This window comes from Mandrillus leucophaeus, unplaced genomic scaffold, assembly GCF_000951045.1.
Source record: "Mandrillus leucophaeus isolate KB7577 unplaced genomic scaffold, Mleu.le_1.0 Scaffold67, whole genome shotgun sequence".
NCBI classification, from domain to species: Eukaryota; Metazoa; Chordata; class Mammalia; order Primates; family Cercopithecidae; genus Mandrillus; species Mandrillus leucophaeus.
In genome coordinates, this window is record NW_012107252.1 from 1,605,705 (window position 1) to 1,623,139 (window position 17,435).

The window sequence follows — 17,435 nt, forward strand, 5'->3', positions numbered from 1 at the left end:
AAAAAAAAAAAAAAAAATCACCTTGGGACTATACATATTTTTTATTTACAAATATGTTTGTAGTTCACCTTTTAAGGAGTTCTTTAGAGTATATAGTACATTATTTTAAATATATTCAATTCTGTTCATGGAATTTAATGTTTTTGATCTAGAGAAATGTTATTAATAGGTAAGTCTGGTGAATAAAGTGTACACTATGAATTTAAGCATGGGAGATAACCCAAGATTAGACTGTACATCACAGTATTATTTTCAATAGCAAAAATCGGAAGCTATCCAAATTTTTAAGTGAGACAGAAATAATATTATAGCCATGCTGGAACACAATACAGCCTTTAAAAATTATCATTACAAGCTGGGCGCAGTGGCTCATGCCTGTAATCCCAGCACTTTGGAAGGCCAAGGTGGGCAGATCATGAGGTCAGGAGTTCGAGATTAGCTTGGCTAACATAGTGAAATCACATCTCTACTAAAGATACAAAAAATGAGCTGGTCGTGGTGGTGCGTGCCTGTAATCCCAGCTATTTGGGAGTCTGAGGTAGGAGAATCGCTTGAACCTGGGAGGCGGAGGTTACAGTAAGCTGAGATTGCATCATTGCACTCTAACCTGGGTGACCGGGCGAGGCTCCATCTCAAAAAAAAAAAAAAAATTGTCATTACAAAATCTGTACAGGAATTTACAAAGAGGTGTTCCTGTATAATGTTAAATTTAAAAAGCCAGACAGAAACTTGTACATGTATTAGTATTATGACTATGTAAAAATGTATATGAATAAAAAATACTGCAAAGCAATATAACAATACGCTTATATGTCTTGGATGTTAGGTTGAACCATATGAAACTGCATTTTCATAAGTAAAAACAATCAAATATTACCAGTTTTGTTTGGTTCAACCTAAGAAAAGAAATACACACACACACACACACACACACACACACACAGAAATACACATAGATATTGTTTGCTAATTTTCTTTAAAACATTAATAGAAAATAGCAAAATGTCATGAGAGTACATTTGCTCTTTGTTTTATTACTAACAGAAGTTTTATTTCAGTCTCATAATGAAGACCTGGAAAAAGACAAAACATCACAAAACTACCTAGGAAAAGGAATGGAACAAGTAGCAAAGAAGTTAGGGGTGGCCCATGAAGAGATTCAAAGACTCACTGATGAACTACAAGTGAAGGAGAAAGAACAGTGTAAATTAGGTAAGCTGTGGTTTCAGATGACCATTTCTGATCATGCTTTAACTGTACTGGTCTCATCTCAGGGTGGAACATGAGAAAAAAAACACTGAGAAAAAAGTCTTTAAGATAAACACATAGAAGTGATGAACAGCCTCGTTTTCTACCATGCTAGGAATTTTTGTCAAAGCCCAAACATATCTACCAAAAGTTCACAACTCATAAGTGTTTACCACTCACCACAAGAAATTCCCAGCCTCTCAGAAGCCCGCTGTGTTCCTTCTCTCTGTCTCTACATCCTTCCTCCTCCTTCAGAGTAACTACTGTCCTGACTTTGAATGCAGTTTCTGTGTTTGACTACATGCAGTATGCCTTCTAAGGTTTGCTTCTCCTGCTCAGTCTTACAAGATTCATTCATTTTGTTATATGTAGCAGTTGTTTGTTCACTCTGCTGTTTATAATATTTCATTAATAAACATACTACAATCTATCTGTTCTACTGATGGACAATTGTGTTGTCAGTTTTTGTCTATTATAAATATTGCTGCTATAAACATTTTGGTATATGTCTCAGTGTGCTTATTACACATTTCTGATTGTGGTAAGAGTAGAATTACTGAATCCAAGGGTTATGGGCAGGTTCTACTTTGGTCTTCCAAGGTAGTTATACTAATTTAAGCTTTCTTCAATTGTATGTGAGATTTTAGTTCCTCCACCTTGGTTTTCAATACTTGGTACTATCGGTCTTATTCACTTCACCTTTTATGTTGAGTGCATAGTGGTATTTAAGTGTTGCTTTAATTGGTATTCCCTGACTGCTAATTAAGTTGAAAATCTTTTCGTATGTTTGTTGTTGTTGTTGTTACTCATTTGGATATACAACTTTGTGAAGTTCCTGCTCAAGTCTCTTGTATATTTTTCCTATTTTATTTATTTGTGGGAGTTCTTTATATATTGTGGATATCAGCCTTTTGTTGGTTATAAATGTTATGTTGTTGTTGTTATTTTTTTTACTATAAATGCTAATATTGATCAAGTTGGGTTTAAGTGAATTATTCTTTATGCCTTCTGAGTTTTCATGTTTAAAGCCTTTTCTTCACTACAAGATTATTGAAGATATTTACCCTGGTTTTGGGGGGGGTACTTTTATTGTTTATATTTACATCTTTGCTTTATCTAGAATTTAGTATAAAATTTTTAAATTATAATTATCTCCTTTCTATATTTTTAATCCGTGACTGATTCTTTTACAAATACAATATATAGGTTACTTCAGAATCATAAACATTAAAAATGTTAAATGTATAAAACAACAATGATTACGCCAAACTGTGTGATTAATAACAAATAATAAAAAAACAGAATATCAGGATGTAAATTTTTTATAAATACATTTTAAACAGTGGACACAAATAACTTTTCAGAATGATGGAAATGTTCCATATCCTGTTTGGGTTGGTGGATATACAATTGTACATATTTGTCAGAATTCATCAAACTATACACTTAAAAGGGTGAATTTTACTGTATGCAATTTATCAGTAAACACAATTTAAAAAGAAAATAAATTTGGCCACATGAGCGTGATGAGAAGCAATATTTGCTGCTTGCAATACAAGAGGAAAAAGGAAAAGCAGGATATTCAGCACCCATAGTGGTTATATTTGGACACAACACAACACAATCACATAGCAATCTCTTCTATCAGCAGTTGCTCTGTAGGGTAAATCCCAAACGTATCAATTGAAAGCCACCTCTACAGTGAGTCTGTTAGGACTTTTAGGAAGCTGAATTAGCAAGTCCTTTTGGAATGTTGTGTGCAGTATCAATGTGTGCACCATCTGTAACTTCCTGAGTCATCCACTTACAGCAGAATTTGTAGCTAGGCATGTGTAATATGACAGTGTTTCCCAAGTATTAGCTTGTTTCTTTCAACAAACTCTTTTTAAAATAAATCCCTTTAGCTCTCTTTAGTTTATTCTTTAACTCACTATCACATCATAAAATTTGGATGAAAATGAAAAATTTTTTCAATGATAATTTTTTCAAGAATGAAAAAGAATTCATATAAAATATTTATTCCTTGACAAATGAATATCAAGAAAAAAGATGAATTTTTAAAGATTTAAGAGACTTATTAACCAATTATGATGTGTGGCCTTTATTGAATCCTGATTCAAATTTTTAACATTTATAAAACAATTTGAAATTTGAACACTTGCTAGACATATGAATTAAAGAATTGTTAAATTTTTGTTAAAAAATAGTTCTTATTTTTTAGAGATATATAGTGAAACATTCATAAGTGAATGAAATGATGTCTAGGATTTGCTTCAAAATAATACAGGTCTCTACAGCTACACAAAAATTAATTCAAAATGGATTGCAGAGCTAAATGTAAGTTAAAACTATAAAACTATTAGAAGAAAACAAGGAATACATCTTCATGATCTTGGGTTAAGCAGTGATACATTAAATATGACACCAAAAGCAAAAGTGAAGAGAAAAACTAATACATTGGACTAAATCAAAATTTAAAACCTTTACACTTTAAAACATACCATCAGAAAGTGAAAAGACAACTCACAGACTAGAAGAAAATATTTGTGAATCGTGTTTGATATGGATCTTATATCCAGAATATGTAACAAATTCTTACAATTTAATAATTAAAAGACAGCCCAATTTAAAAATGAGCAAAGGGGCTGGGCGTCATGACATGTGCCTGTAGTCCTAGCTACTTGGGAGGCTGAGGTGGAAGGATGGCTTGAGCCCAGGAGTTTAAGGCTGCAGTGGGCAATGATTGTTACTGCTTTCCAGCCTGGGTGACAGAGTGAGACCCTGTCTTAAAGAAAAAACACGGGCAAAGGATTTGAAAAGACATTTCCAGGAAGAAGATATGTGAATGACCAACAGGCACATGAAAAGATGCTCAGCACCTCCCATCACAAAAATTGATAGGTATGTGACGTGGTAGATGTGTTAATGAACTTGATTTAATCACCCCACAATATAAACATATGTCAAAACATTACATTGTACCCCATAAACGTATATAATTATTATTTGTCGATTAAAAAAATGATGTTCGATACCATTAGTTATTAGGGAAGTGCAAAGCAAAACCACAATGAGAGTCTACTTCATACCCACTAGAACGGCTGTGCTAAACAAGACAGACAGTGACAATTGTTGGCAAGGATGTGGAAACATTAAAACCCTTATACATTGCTGGTAAGAAGGTAAGATAGTGAAGATACTTTGGAAAACATTTAACAGTTTCTCAAAATATTAAACACAACCCAGAAATTCCATTCCTAGCTATCTACCCAGGAGAAACACAGACTTGTATGTAAATGTTCATAGCACTATTAGTTACAATAGCCAAGAGTTAGAAATAACCAAAATGTCTGTCAATTGGTGAACTGATAAACAAAATGCAGTATATCCATACTGGGCAGAAAGTAGCTAACAGCACATCCAACACTGCTGCTATCCTTAGAGAAAGGACTGCTATAACAGTCACAAGCATCTGGTTGACATCTGAGAACTTGGATTTTGGGAGGGTTTCCACCATTCCTTAACCAATAGTGGCTCACTGTACCTAAGCTGTTTATACAATGTGGTCCATGCAGAATACCTGCTTTCCTTTAAGAGTCTTGGTATATGCTAGGCAGAAAGTGTGTGTGTGACCAGCCCTCAACAAAACCTTAGGTGCTGAGTCTTTCATGAGCTTCCCAGGTAGACAACATTTTACATGTATTGTCACAGTTTACTGCTGGAGACATATCCTGTGTGACTCCACTGGGAGCAGACTCTTGGAAGCTTGTTCCTGGTTTCTTCTGGCCTTTGCCCTGTGCATCCTTTCCCTTTGCTTCATCTTTTTGATTTTGCTTCATCTTTTTGCTGTAGGAAATCTTAGCTTTGAGTATGAACATATGTTGAGTCTTGTGAGTCCTCTTAGCATATCACCAAATCTGGGGGTGATCTTGAGGACTCCTGATACTCATATGATATAATACTATCTGCCAGTAAAAAGGAAGGAAGGAAGTACTTATACCTGCTACATTGATGAATCTCAAAAACAAGCTAAGTGAAAGAAGTCAGATGCAAAAGATCATGTATTGTGTGATTCCACTGAGATGAAATGCACATAAAAGGCAATCCTATAGAGATAGGAAGTAGATTGGCATAGCTGGGCACAGTAACACATGCCTATGTCCCCAACTACTTGCCACTTGGGAGGCTGAGGCAGAAGAATCACCTAGCCTATGAGTTTGAGTCCAACCTGAGCAACATAGTGATACCCTGTCTCAAAAAAAAAAAAAAAAAAAAAAAAAAGGAAAGTAGATTAGTGGTTGTCTAGGGCTAGGGATGAGAATTGGGACTAAGTGGGTATGATTTTCTTAATAGGGTGATGGAAATGTTCTAAAATTCGATTGTGATAGTGGCATACCTGTAGATATACTAAAAACCATTGAATTGTCCACTTGAAATAAGTCATTTTTAAGGTATGTAAACTGTACCTCAATAAAGCTGTTAAAAATATAAGAACTGGGGGAAATAAGTATATTAGGTGAAAATCTAAGGTGGCTTCCAAGAGCCCCACCCCCGGTATATACACATTTTTTCCCAGTGATTCAACAAAATACAATCTAGATGCTGCTGTGAAGAGATTTTGTAAGTGTAGTTATGGTCCCAAACCAACTGACTTTAAAGAAGGGAGATTTTCTTGCATGAGCCTGATCTAATCAGGTGAGCTCTTGAAAGAGTCAGGACATTTCGTGGCAAAAAAGATTTGAAGTGCAAGAGGGATTTAACATGAGGGAGACTCTTCATTAATGACTTAAAAAAAGAAATAATGACTTTGAAGATGGAGAAGATCACGTGACAAAGAATGCAGGCAGCCTCCAAGAGCCAAGAGAGACCTCCAACTGACAGTCAGCAAGGAGATGGGGACCTCAGTCTTACACCCTCAAGGACTGAATTCAGCTAACAAGCTGAATCAGATTGGAAATGAATTCTTCTCCAGAGCCTTCAGAGAGAAACATAGCCTGGCCAACAGCCTGATTTCAGCCTTGTAAGACTTTGATCACAGAACTCAGGCACACCATGCCCAGACTCCTGACCTAGAGAACTGTGAACTAGTAGATGGATGCTGTTGTAAGCCACTAAGTTTGTGGTAATTTGTTATACAACATTAGAAAATTAATATAATAGGTAAGGGTATAAGTGAAACAAGATTGACCGTGAGTTGGTGATTGTTAAAAACTGGGTGATGGATGTAGGTATTACCATAACTCTGTTCTAGCTACTTTTGTATGTATATGAAATTTTCCATCAGTAAAAAAGTTTTTTTTTTTAATCTATGCTAACCAGACTTAGAAAGAGACTTAGAAATACACTAAGAAAGTAAAACTGTTAATCTGATAGAGAGATCTCAAGAACAGTTACAACCAATACAATTTTAGAAATATTACTGGTTTAAGAGGACTATTGGAAAGCTACAACTAGCTACAATTTTCTCTTTTTTTTTTTTCTTTCTTTTTTTAGAGATAGGGTTTCACTCTGTTGCCCAAATTGGAGTACAGTGGCATGATCATCACTCACTCACTGAGTTCCTGGGTTCAAGTGATCCTCCTGCCTCAGTCTCATGAGTAGCTAGGACTGTAGGCGTGTAGTGCCACAGTTGGCTGATTTTTAAATCTTTTGTAGAGAAGGGGGTTTTACTTGCCCAGGCTGGTCTCAAACTCCTGACCTCAAGCAATCCTTATGCCTCAGCCTCCCAAGTGTTGTATAGGTGTGAACCACTGTGCCCAACCCCAGAAAGCTATAGTTTTCAAGTATCTTCACAAACATGGCAGAAACTAACCTGACGATACAAGTTAATAAATTTGGTAGTCCGATATTATTTAAATTTGGAGCAATATACTTCACTATGTGTGCTATTCCAAAAATAGTTTTTTTTTTTTTTCAAATAGCAATTAAGTCAAATGTTTTCAGAACACCTGAAGTACCTCTTCAGAACTCTGAGGTTCACAGAATACAGTTAGGAAGCCCCTGTTCACATAATAAATTCTGAGCTCTCTTGTATAGCAAATAAGGTCTTTCTGGTTTGGCCTCTGCCTATGTATTCAGCTCATATCCCACACTTCCCTAATTCTCTGCACTACAGACTGGGCAGTATTAGACTATATGTAGTTCCTGAACTACTCAGTGTCTCCTCCTATGTCGTCTCCTTTGTTCTGTGCTACCTCCTGTATTACTCATGTTATTCCCTCTTTGTAGAATATCCTTTCCACCTGCCCTCACTTTACTTTCTCTCCTTCTTCCATAGAGGAATACATTTGGAAAACTGTTCTTTTAGTAAAACAGAAGCTATTTTTACATCTCTGGCTCAGTGTAAACAGACCTAGGTTCACATCCCAGTCATACCGTTTACTAGTTGTGTAATGTTAAGCAAGTTGCTTAACTTTTCTGAGTCTTGCTTATCTCATCTATAAAATGGAAGCATGAATATCTACTTTGCAGCTTTGTTATGATGATACATATATCTGGCACTGCTAGTTGCTGCTATGGTAACAGTAGTAGTAATAGTATTGCTATAATTAGGAATACAGTTTTAGGTGAATCTGGTAGGTTATCCTGGGATTTACTCTAAAGAACTGAGTGTTAACAGATGTAATAATAAAACCTTCACAATTGTGCTGATGAACTCACTCTGTGGTTAGAAGTGACCTGTTATAAAATTCATGTTAGTCTCTTACTTCTGGGAGGTTCTTCATTCTGATAATATAGGAGATCCACCAGCAATATTGCTGGTGATGAGGAGACCACAGGAGACAAAGGGATAAAACCTGAAGTAGAGAACCCAAATCAAATAGACTCCAATGCGTCATGTCTTCCTAAATATCATTGTGCCATCCTTATACAATTCTCGCATAGTATCAAAAGCTATTTCCTGAAATTTTGTTATTTTGATATTTCTAGCAGCTATTGGCAAAATTCTAAATATGACTGATTGCAGGAATTATTTTTACTTTTTTCTGGGTGTAGTTTCTTTTCACTAAACTGGTAGTACCATGCCTAAAAACTTTCGGCTTTTCCCATTGTTTACAGTGGTTTAAATTCCTCTTAATCATGAAATCTGATGGAGGAAACTATTAGGGAAAGACAATTACGAGATCAGATAAGCAGGGATAGGGCTAAATATAGGGTGCAGTAGGAACTCTAAGAGGGAAGTCTGGGAAAATTCCCTGAGGAGCTGACATTTAAGCAGAAACTCCAGGGCAGTAGCCAGGTGAAAGAAAGTGTTCCAGAGAGAGAGAGTCATTGGAAATTTAATTATTATACGAATCATTTGTTCCTTATACAAATATTTTGTTTCTTTTTGTAGATTCTGCGCTTAAGAAGGCTCAACTAGAAATTGACAAATTGAAGGAAAATTTGGTAAAGCAGAAAGAAAATGGTAAGTCATTCTAGAAGATATAATAGTTATTATTTAGTAGCCAAGAACGGTGGTACATGCCTGCAGTCCCAAAGACTTGGGAGGCTTGGGCCTAGGAGTTGGAGGTTGCAGTGAGCCATGTCTGTGCCACTGCATTCCAGCCTGGGCAATAATGCAAGACCCCATCTCAAAAGAATAAATTTTTTAAAAAATTATTATTTAATAATAATACATTAAGAAATAATATAATATACATTAATAATAGGTTTTAAAATAATAATATTTTGGAATTAAAATAATGAGTACTACTACTGTTATTGCTGTTGCTACTACTGTTATTATTACTTCCACTACTACTACCATTTAATAGTGACAGGTACTAAGTGCTTACTAAGTGACAGGTACTCTGCCAGGCACTTCACATGCTTTATCTCTAATCTTCACAACAGTCTGTGGCCATACTACCCTGAATACACATATCTCATCTAATCCTCATAGCAGTTCCAAGTAGTGAGTAGTAGTATCCCCTTTTCTTAGGTAAGCAAACTGAGTCATGGCAAAGTTAAGTGAGTTATCCAATAGCTACAATAAGTACCCGAGCTGGTATTTGAATCTTTGTATGTCTGACTCCCAAACCTGTGATCAACACAAATCATGCATCTTTTACTGGGACCACTGATACCAATATACTTTATAATGCATTTAACAATACTTTATACATATTTGTTCACTGGGAAGCCAGTAAGCTTGAATCAGTGGTGAATTAATCTGACCCTAGCTTGCCTATATAAAAATGCTACCAGTTAGCAATAATATAATGAAATTTGAATATTTGAATGGTAACAGCTAAAAAATTTTTAAATATGTTTACCAGTTTTTAAATAATTCTACAACTAGGCATCCCTCCTTTTAAAAATATATGAGTACAATTATAAAATGAATACTGCTTTTTTAGTAATTAATAGAACAAGTAAACAGAAATAAATCAGTAGGGATATAAAAGCCCTAAAAATACTAGCAATCAAAATGACCTAATTGATATTTATAGAAACAGAACACACATTCTTTTCATATACCCATGAAACATTCACCAAGAGAGACCATCCTGGTGGAACTGGAGGTCATTATGCTAACAGAAATAAGCCAGGCACAGAAAGACAAACATTGCATGCTCTCACTTATATGTGGAATCTAAAAATCAAAACAGTTGAACTCACCGACATAGAGAGCAGAAAGATTGTTACCAGAGGCTGGGAAGGAGAGTAGAGGGGCAGTTTCAGCGGGAGGCAGGGAATGGCTAATGGGTAAAAAAAGAAAGAGTGAATAAAATCTAGTATTTGATAGCACAACAGGGTGACTACAGTCAATAATAATTTAATTGTACATTTTAAAATAACTTAAAGAGTATAATTGGATTGTTTGTAACACAAAGGATAAATACTTGAGGGGATGGATAACCCATTTTCCATGACATGATTATTACGCATTGCATGCCTGTATCAAAACATCTCATGTAGCCTTTGGCTCTGTGAGCAGCACCACGGCTGTTGGCAAGAACAAGCACCTTATGAAAGGTAGCAAAAAGGGAGCCAAAAATAAAGTGGTTGATCCATTTTCTAAGAAAGATTGGTGTGATGTAAAAGCACTCGCTATGTTCAATATAAGAAATATTGGAGAGACGCTAGTCACCAGGACTCAAGGAACCAAAATTGCATCTAATAGCCTCAGGGGTCGTGTGTTTGAAGTGAGTCTTGCTGATCTGCAGAATGATGAAGTTGCGTTTAGAAAATTCAAGCTGATGCTGAAGATGTTCAGGACAAAAACTGACTAACTTCCAGGGCATAGATTTACCCGTGACAAAATGTGTTCCATTGTCAAAAAAAGGCAGACCATGATTGAACCTCACGCTGATGTCAAGACTACTGATGATTATTTGTTTCATCTATTCTGTGTTGATTTTACTAAAAAGCACAACAATCTGACACAGAAGGCCTCTTATGCTCAGCACCAACAGGTCTGCAAAATCCAGAAGAAGATGATGGAAATTATGACCTGAAAGGTGCGAATGACTTGAAAGAAGTGGTCAATAGATTGATTCCAGACAGCACTGGAAAAGAGAAAAGCTTTGCCAATCTAGTTATCTTCTCCATGATGTCTTTATTAGAAAAGTAAAAATGCTGAAGATACCCAAGTTTGGTTGGGGAAAATTCATGAAGGTAATTGTTCTGGAAAAGCTACTGGGGATGAGACAGGTCCTAAAGTCGAATTAGCTGATGGATATGAAGCACTGGTCCAAGAATCTATTTAAAGTTCAAAATTTAAAAAAGAGAGGCCATCCTGGGCCATAAAGTAAATCTCTCTGAAAAAAATGAAATACAAATTATGTTCTCTGATTATAATGGAATTAAACTAAAAATTGGTAACAGAAGTAGGTTAGTTGGAAATATTTGGAAATTACAAATTTTTTTTTTTTTTTTTTTTGAGATGGATTCTCATGTTGTTGCCCAGGCTGGAGTATAGTGGCATGATCTCGGCTCACTGCAACCTCTGCCTCCCAGGTTCAAGCAGTTCTCTGCCTCAGCCTCCCGAGTAGCTGGGATTACAGGAACCTGCCACCACACCCAGCTAATTTTTGTATTTTTAGTAGAGACGGGGTTTCACCATGTTGGCCAGGCTGATCTTGAACTCCTGACCTCGTGATCCACCCGCCTCAGCCTCCCTAAGTGCTGGGATTACAGGCGTGAGCCACTGCACCTGGCCTAAAAAGATATTTATAAAAAGACTATGCCTTCAGAGAAAAAAATTAAGAGAGATATTAGAAAATATTTTGAATTGAAGAAAATGAAACTGCAACAATATCATCATTTCTGTGACATAGCTAAATCAGTACTTAGAGGGAATTTTATAATATTTAATGCTTATATTAGAAATCAAGAAAGGACTCAAAATAATCTGAGTCTATACCTCAGAAACCCAGAATAAGGTGAGCAGAATAAGAATAAAAAAAATAATTAAATATAATAATAATAAGAAGAATAAGAACAGAATAAGAAGAGAAAATTAAATCCAAGGCATGCAGAAGGAAGGAGATATTAAAATAAGAGCTAAAATCAACAAAAGTGGCTGGGCACGGTGGCTCACGCCTGTAATCCCAGCACTTTGGGAGGCTGAAGCAGGTGGATCACAAGGTCAAGAGATCAAGACCATCCTGGCCAACATGGTGAAACCCCGTCTCTACTAAAAATACAAAAATTAGCTGGGCGTGGTGGCGCACGCTTGTAATTCCAGCTAACTCAGGAGGCTGAGGCAGGAGAGTCGCTTGAACCTGGGATGCAGAAGTTGCAGTGACCCGAGATAGTGCCACTGCACTCCAGTCTGGTGACAGATCGAGACTCCATCTCAAAAAAGAAAAAAAAAATCAACAAAACTAAAACAGAACCACAATAGAGTAAATCAGTGGAACCATGAGCTGCATCTTCAGAGAGAACAACATTGACAAACTTCTAACTAGATTGGTCATGAAAAAAGAGAGAACTCACAAACTACCAGTATAAAAAATAACAGAATATTTCTACAGAATAAAAAGATAATATGGGAATATTATGAAAAACTTTATGCCAATAAATTGACGACCTGGATGACGTGGACACATTCCTTAAAAGACACAAACCACCAAACCTCACCTGAGAAGAAATAGCTCTAAATCTATGTAAAGAGACAGAATTTTTAGTTAAAAACCTTCCCATGGGCCAGACATGGTGGCTCATGCCTGTAATCCCAGCACTTTGGGAGGCCGAGAGGGTGAATCACTTGAGGTCAAGAGTTCAAGACCAGCCTGGCGAGCATGGTGAAACCCCGTCTCTACTAAAAATACAAAAATTAGCCAGGTGTGGTGGCCTATGCCTGTAATCCCAGCTACTCAGGAGGCTGAGGCAAGAGAATCACTTGAACCCAGGAGGTGGAGGCTGCAGTGAGATTGCACCACTGCACTCCAGCCTGGGCACAGCAAGACGGACTCAAATGAAAAATAAAAATAAAAATAAAAATAAAAATCTTCCCATGAGGAAGACTCCAGGCTCAGATGGCTTCATTAGTGAATTCTAATAAGAGGAATTATTTAAGGAATAAATAATACTAAATTTATATAATTTCTTCCAGAAAATGGAAGAAGAGAGAATACTTCCCACTTTTTTAAGTGGCCAGTTAACAAAGAAGTACAGAGAATAAGAAATAACTTGTTGGGTAGTAAAATTAAATGCAGTATGTTTACCAATAATAGATTGTTAAATAAGTGACTATACAAAGCATACTTTGCAGATATTAAAGATGACATGGAGCCAAGTGTGCATTGACATGAATAGATTTCTGTGATATATTATCAAGTGAATAAGGTAAGTTGTAGAGTAAGATGTGTGGTATAATGTCATTTGGGTTTTTTATTTGTGGAGTTTGTGTGTGTGTACCCACAGGACTACTGTGAGCTGGTATATACTTGTATGGCAGTAAAGTTGTGAAGGTACTGGAATAATTCTGTGTTGACTTATAACTAGCTGTTGTCCTGAGTCTTCTAAACATTCCTACCTGCCCTAATTGTCTTAGCTCCTTCCAGCCCCATGTCTTCCCAGCCACTAAAGAGATAATATTTAGCACAGCAAAATGTTCTCTAGAACTCTACTTCAGAGCTACATTCTTATAGATGAGGGTGCATGCTTAACCAGTTGTTAAATATTTTTAACACAACTTTGTCTGTTTGTATATTACTATAAATATATATATATATTTCTGAAAATATTTACTATGTGTTAAAAATATTATTTTGGGACACGGTACCAGCTGAAGGTGGGATAAAAATATTCACTTTGAACAAAACCATGTAGCTTGATTAACAAAAAGCCTATGTTCCATTTGTGATCAATAAAAGTTAAGGTGTTAACACTTTACAATTTCAAGATTTACAGTAAAGCTACAGCATGGAATTATTCTAAGAATAGATTTGTAAACAAATGGACTAGGAGGTATGTAAAAGAGACAGGACTGAAAGGCATGTAGGAAGACCATTTTTTTGGTCATTTAACTTTTAAAAGCTAAGCTAGGCTAAATTGTTTTAAAATTCTAGGTCCTAGAAGAACCTCTATTGCTGGAAACCCTTCACTCAAAAAGTCCAATTCATTGGTCTGGTGTGAGTAATATAAAACTTTCTCTGTTGTTTCTTTGGGTTGGTAGAATATTCTAGGACTAGACTTGAGAGCCTTGTGGCTCTCCTGCATAGAGAGCCAGCCACATATGCAGAGACACGATAGGACTAACAAGAAGGGCAGGCAATAGCACTTCCTTTGTTTTTAGAGTTAGTGCCCCTAAAACTAAAACTTTGATCCAGTTGAGTAAACTGTGTTCTTCTCTGTTTTAGATGCAGCTGACCTACAGAAAGCAAAGGAACACAATCAGAGACTGGATGAGGAAATTCTGGCTTTAAGAAATAGGGTTCGATCACTTGACTCAGAAAAAAAGGTGCTTGGTGAAATGGTAAGTTTAATTTACTTCTTAGAACTTATTTAAATGTGTCTACCATAACAATCAACAGCATAAGCAACACAGATATACAACATGTAGGTTGGTCTTTAGCAGGGACCAATACTGGGGGCTGTAACATCTCAGCGGGATGCCATGCTTTGACCTAGATATATTCTATCAGTACTTACATTTTATACATTTTAACTACCTATGCTACACAGCAACATTGTTGCTATATGTAAATCTAGGATCTTTTAAATAAGGGATTAGATAATAGTTTATAGTTAACACGTTCACCACATAGAAAATATTACCCTATTATATTGGATAAGTTTAAGATTATTAATACTAAATCTTTAATTGTTTATATTTTTAACCATTTCTTCTTAGCAATTTACTGATTTTTAAAAATATGTACTTCCAAATTTTAAATACATCTCTTCAATTTTAGTTTATATTCATTAAATAATCATATATCTAATGTCCACAAAAATACCTGGCATAATACTAAGTGCTTTAGAAATTTTTTTTGTAAGAATGACTAAAGACCCATCAGGATGACTGCTAGCAAAACAAGAGAGAATAACAAATGTTGGTGTGGAAAAATTGGAACCTTTGTGCATTGCTGGGGAGAATCTAAAATAGTGCAGTCACCATGGAAAACAGTTACTCTAAAAGTTAAATATAGAATCACCATGTGGTCTGACAATTCCACTTCTGGATATATGCCCCAGAGAATTGAAGACAGAGACTTAAACATATATTTGTACATCCATATTCATAGCAGCATTATTCACAATAGCCAAAAGGTGGAAGCAGCTCAGATGCTCATTGATAGAGGAACAGATAAGCAAAATGTGGTATAGCCTTACAATGGAATATTATTCAGCCTTAAAAAGGAAAGAAATTCATACACATGCTGCAACATGAATGAACATTGAAGACATTATTCTAAATGAAATAATCCAGTCACAAAAGGACAAATAATATATGATTACACTTATATGACATGCTTAGAGTAGTGAAAGTCATAGAGACAGAAAGTATTAATAGAATGGTGGTTGCCAGTGGCTGGGGAGAGGGAGTAATGGGAGTTATTGTTTAATGGGTATAGAGTTTCAGTGCAAGATGAAGCGTTCTGGAGATGGATGGTGGTAACGGTGGCACAACAGTGTGCTTGACAATGTGCTTAATAATATGCTTAATGATGCTTAATGCCACTGAACTGTACACTTAAAAATGGCTAACATGGTACATTTTGTGTTATGTGTATTTTACCACAATAAAAATGCAATCATAAAAAGAATGAATAAATAAGTGAAGATTGGTAAGTTGTCTAAGTCTTTGTAAATTTATGTATCTAACCCATTTATATATTTAATACATGTGTGTATGCATGAAAAAGTTCAGGTAGGGTACATTCCAAGCAGTGTTATTTCTGGAAAGGGAGGAACAGTTGTAATATCAAGGAAAATACAGTTTTTTATTCTGTATACCTATGTGTTGAAGTTTTACAAGGACAGCGTATTTGTATGTTACTTGTATAATTAAAAAACAAAGCAATGATTTATCCAAACAAAAATTGAGAAGTCTACAAGATGTTTTCTTTTGTATTTAAGGTTGAAAGACTTAAAGGAGAGGTGTGTGAATCTCAAGACAATAAGCAACTTGAAGAGCACTCCCCTGGAAAAACTGTGGGTGGTGAACAGAGAGAACAGGTATGGTATTTTAAAGTTCTGTTCTTTCTGATTTCTAATTTTTGAGTTGTACTTTTACAGAGCGTACTAGAGTAATTGGTGCTAATCATTTGCTACTCTCCTTATTGGGCTGTCTTTTTCTATTGCTCAGCTAATTAGAGTGGAAGAGGAAAGAGGGCTACAGGGGATGTGTTTCTGTTCACTTCTTCCTCATAAAGAACAATTAATTTGGAGAATATAGTAGATTGTTTCTCTGAAAAGAATCTTATGAAGATACAACCAATTTGAGCGTATCATGGAGAACTAATAAGGTGTAGGCTCCAGTGTGTACAGTATATACTATATTCAGCATGATCAGCCTCTGAAGTGGTGAGCAAAGCAATCAAACCCAAGACAGACTGATGCAAGTGCCAGGGTTTATCTAGTAAATAGTAGTTTTAATTTGCCTTTTGAGCATGTCTAATGACCATGAATATGTTTTGGCCATGTATATATTCTTTTGTGAAGCATCTGTTCAAATCTTTTGTACGTTTTCAGTGGAGTGGTCTGTATTCTTAAAAAAATTTTATTTTTATTATTATTATTATTTTTAGAGATAGATTCTCACTCTGTTGCCCAGGCTGGAGTACAGGGGTCCAGTCCTGGCTCGCTGAAGCCTCAACCTTCCAGGCCCAAGCCATCCTCCTGCCCCAGCCTCTCAAGTAGCTGGGACTATAGGCATGCAGCACCACACCCAGCTAATTTAAAAAAATCTTTTTTGTAGAGATGAGGTCTCACTGTGTTGTCCAGGCCAGTCTCAAACTCCTGGCCTCAGGTAATCTTGCCTCCCAAAGTGTTGGGATTACAGGCATGCACCACTCTTTCTGGTTTGTATTCTTTTTATTGAGTTGTAGAAGTAGTTTCATTTTGTTTTTTACATATTAGAGATGATATCTCACTATGTTGCCCAAGCTGGTCTCAAACACCTGGCCTGAAGTGATTCTCCATCTTTGACTTCTTAAAGTGCTGGGATTACATGCATAAGCCACCACACCTGGCCAAGAGTTCTTTATATATATTCAAACTAGTCCTTTGTTTTAGATATATGTATTATAAATCTTTTCTTATTCTATGCCATGTCTTTCATTTTCTTAATAGTGTTTTATAAAGAGTAGAAGTTTTAAAATTTTGATGGAGGTGAATTCATCAATGTTTTCTTTTATAATTTTGTGGTGGGACACAAAAAGCCTATTTAAGAAATCTTTGTCTACTCTAAGGTCACAAAATATGTTTCTTATACTTTCTTCTAAAAATTTTATAGTTTTTAGTTTCTACATTTAGGTTTATGGTCTACTGCAGGTAATTTTTGTATATACTGTGTGGTAAAATTGAGAGGTTCATTCATTTTCAGTGTATATCCAGTTATTCCAGAAATATTTGGTAAAAAGAGTTATTTCCTTACTGATAAAGGTTAGCACCTTTATTAAAAAAATTTATAAAGGTCTACTTCTGGACTCTGTATTCTATTCTGTTAACCCACCCATGTGTTTATTCTTAGAACAATTCTAGAACAATCTTAGAACAATGCTGTAACTTTATTGTAAGTCTTGAAA

At 35.7% G+C, this 17,435-nt stretch overlaps 1 protein-coding gene across 1 annotated transcript in view; it reads left to right on the plus strand.

Annotated features, from left to right (window-relative positions):
- The window catches only part of LOC105555115 (coiled-coil domain-containing protein 30-like), a 44,610-nt gene extending 28,671 nt beyond the window's left edge, over positions 1 to 15,939 (plus strand). Inside the window, exons 3-7 of the mRNA XM_012001909.1 lie at positions 1,059 to 1,212; positions 8,585 to 8,656; positions 14,043 to 14,158; positions 15,766 to 15,864; positions 15,925 to 15,939. Coding sequence (XP_011857299.1) covers positions 1,059 to 1,212; positions 8,585 to 8,656; positions 14,043 to 14,158; positions 15,766 to 15,864; positions 15,925 to 15,939 — 456 coding nt within the window. The remainder of the gene's footprint in view (positions 1 to 1,058; positions 1,213 to 8,584; positions 8,657 to 14,042; positions 14,159 to 15,765; positions 15,865 to 15,924) is intronic.
- The last annotated feature ends 1,496 nt before the right edge of the window (positions 15,940 to 17,435 follow it).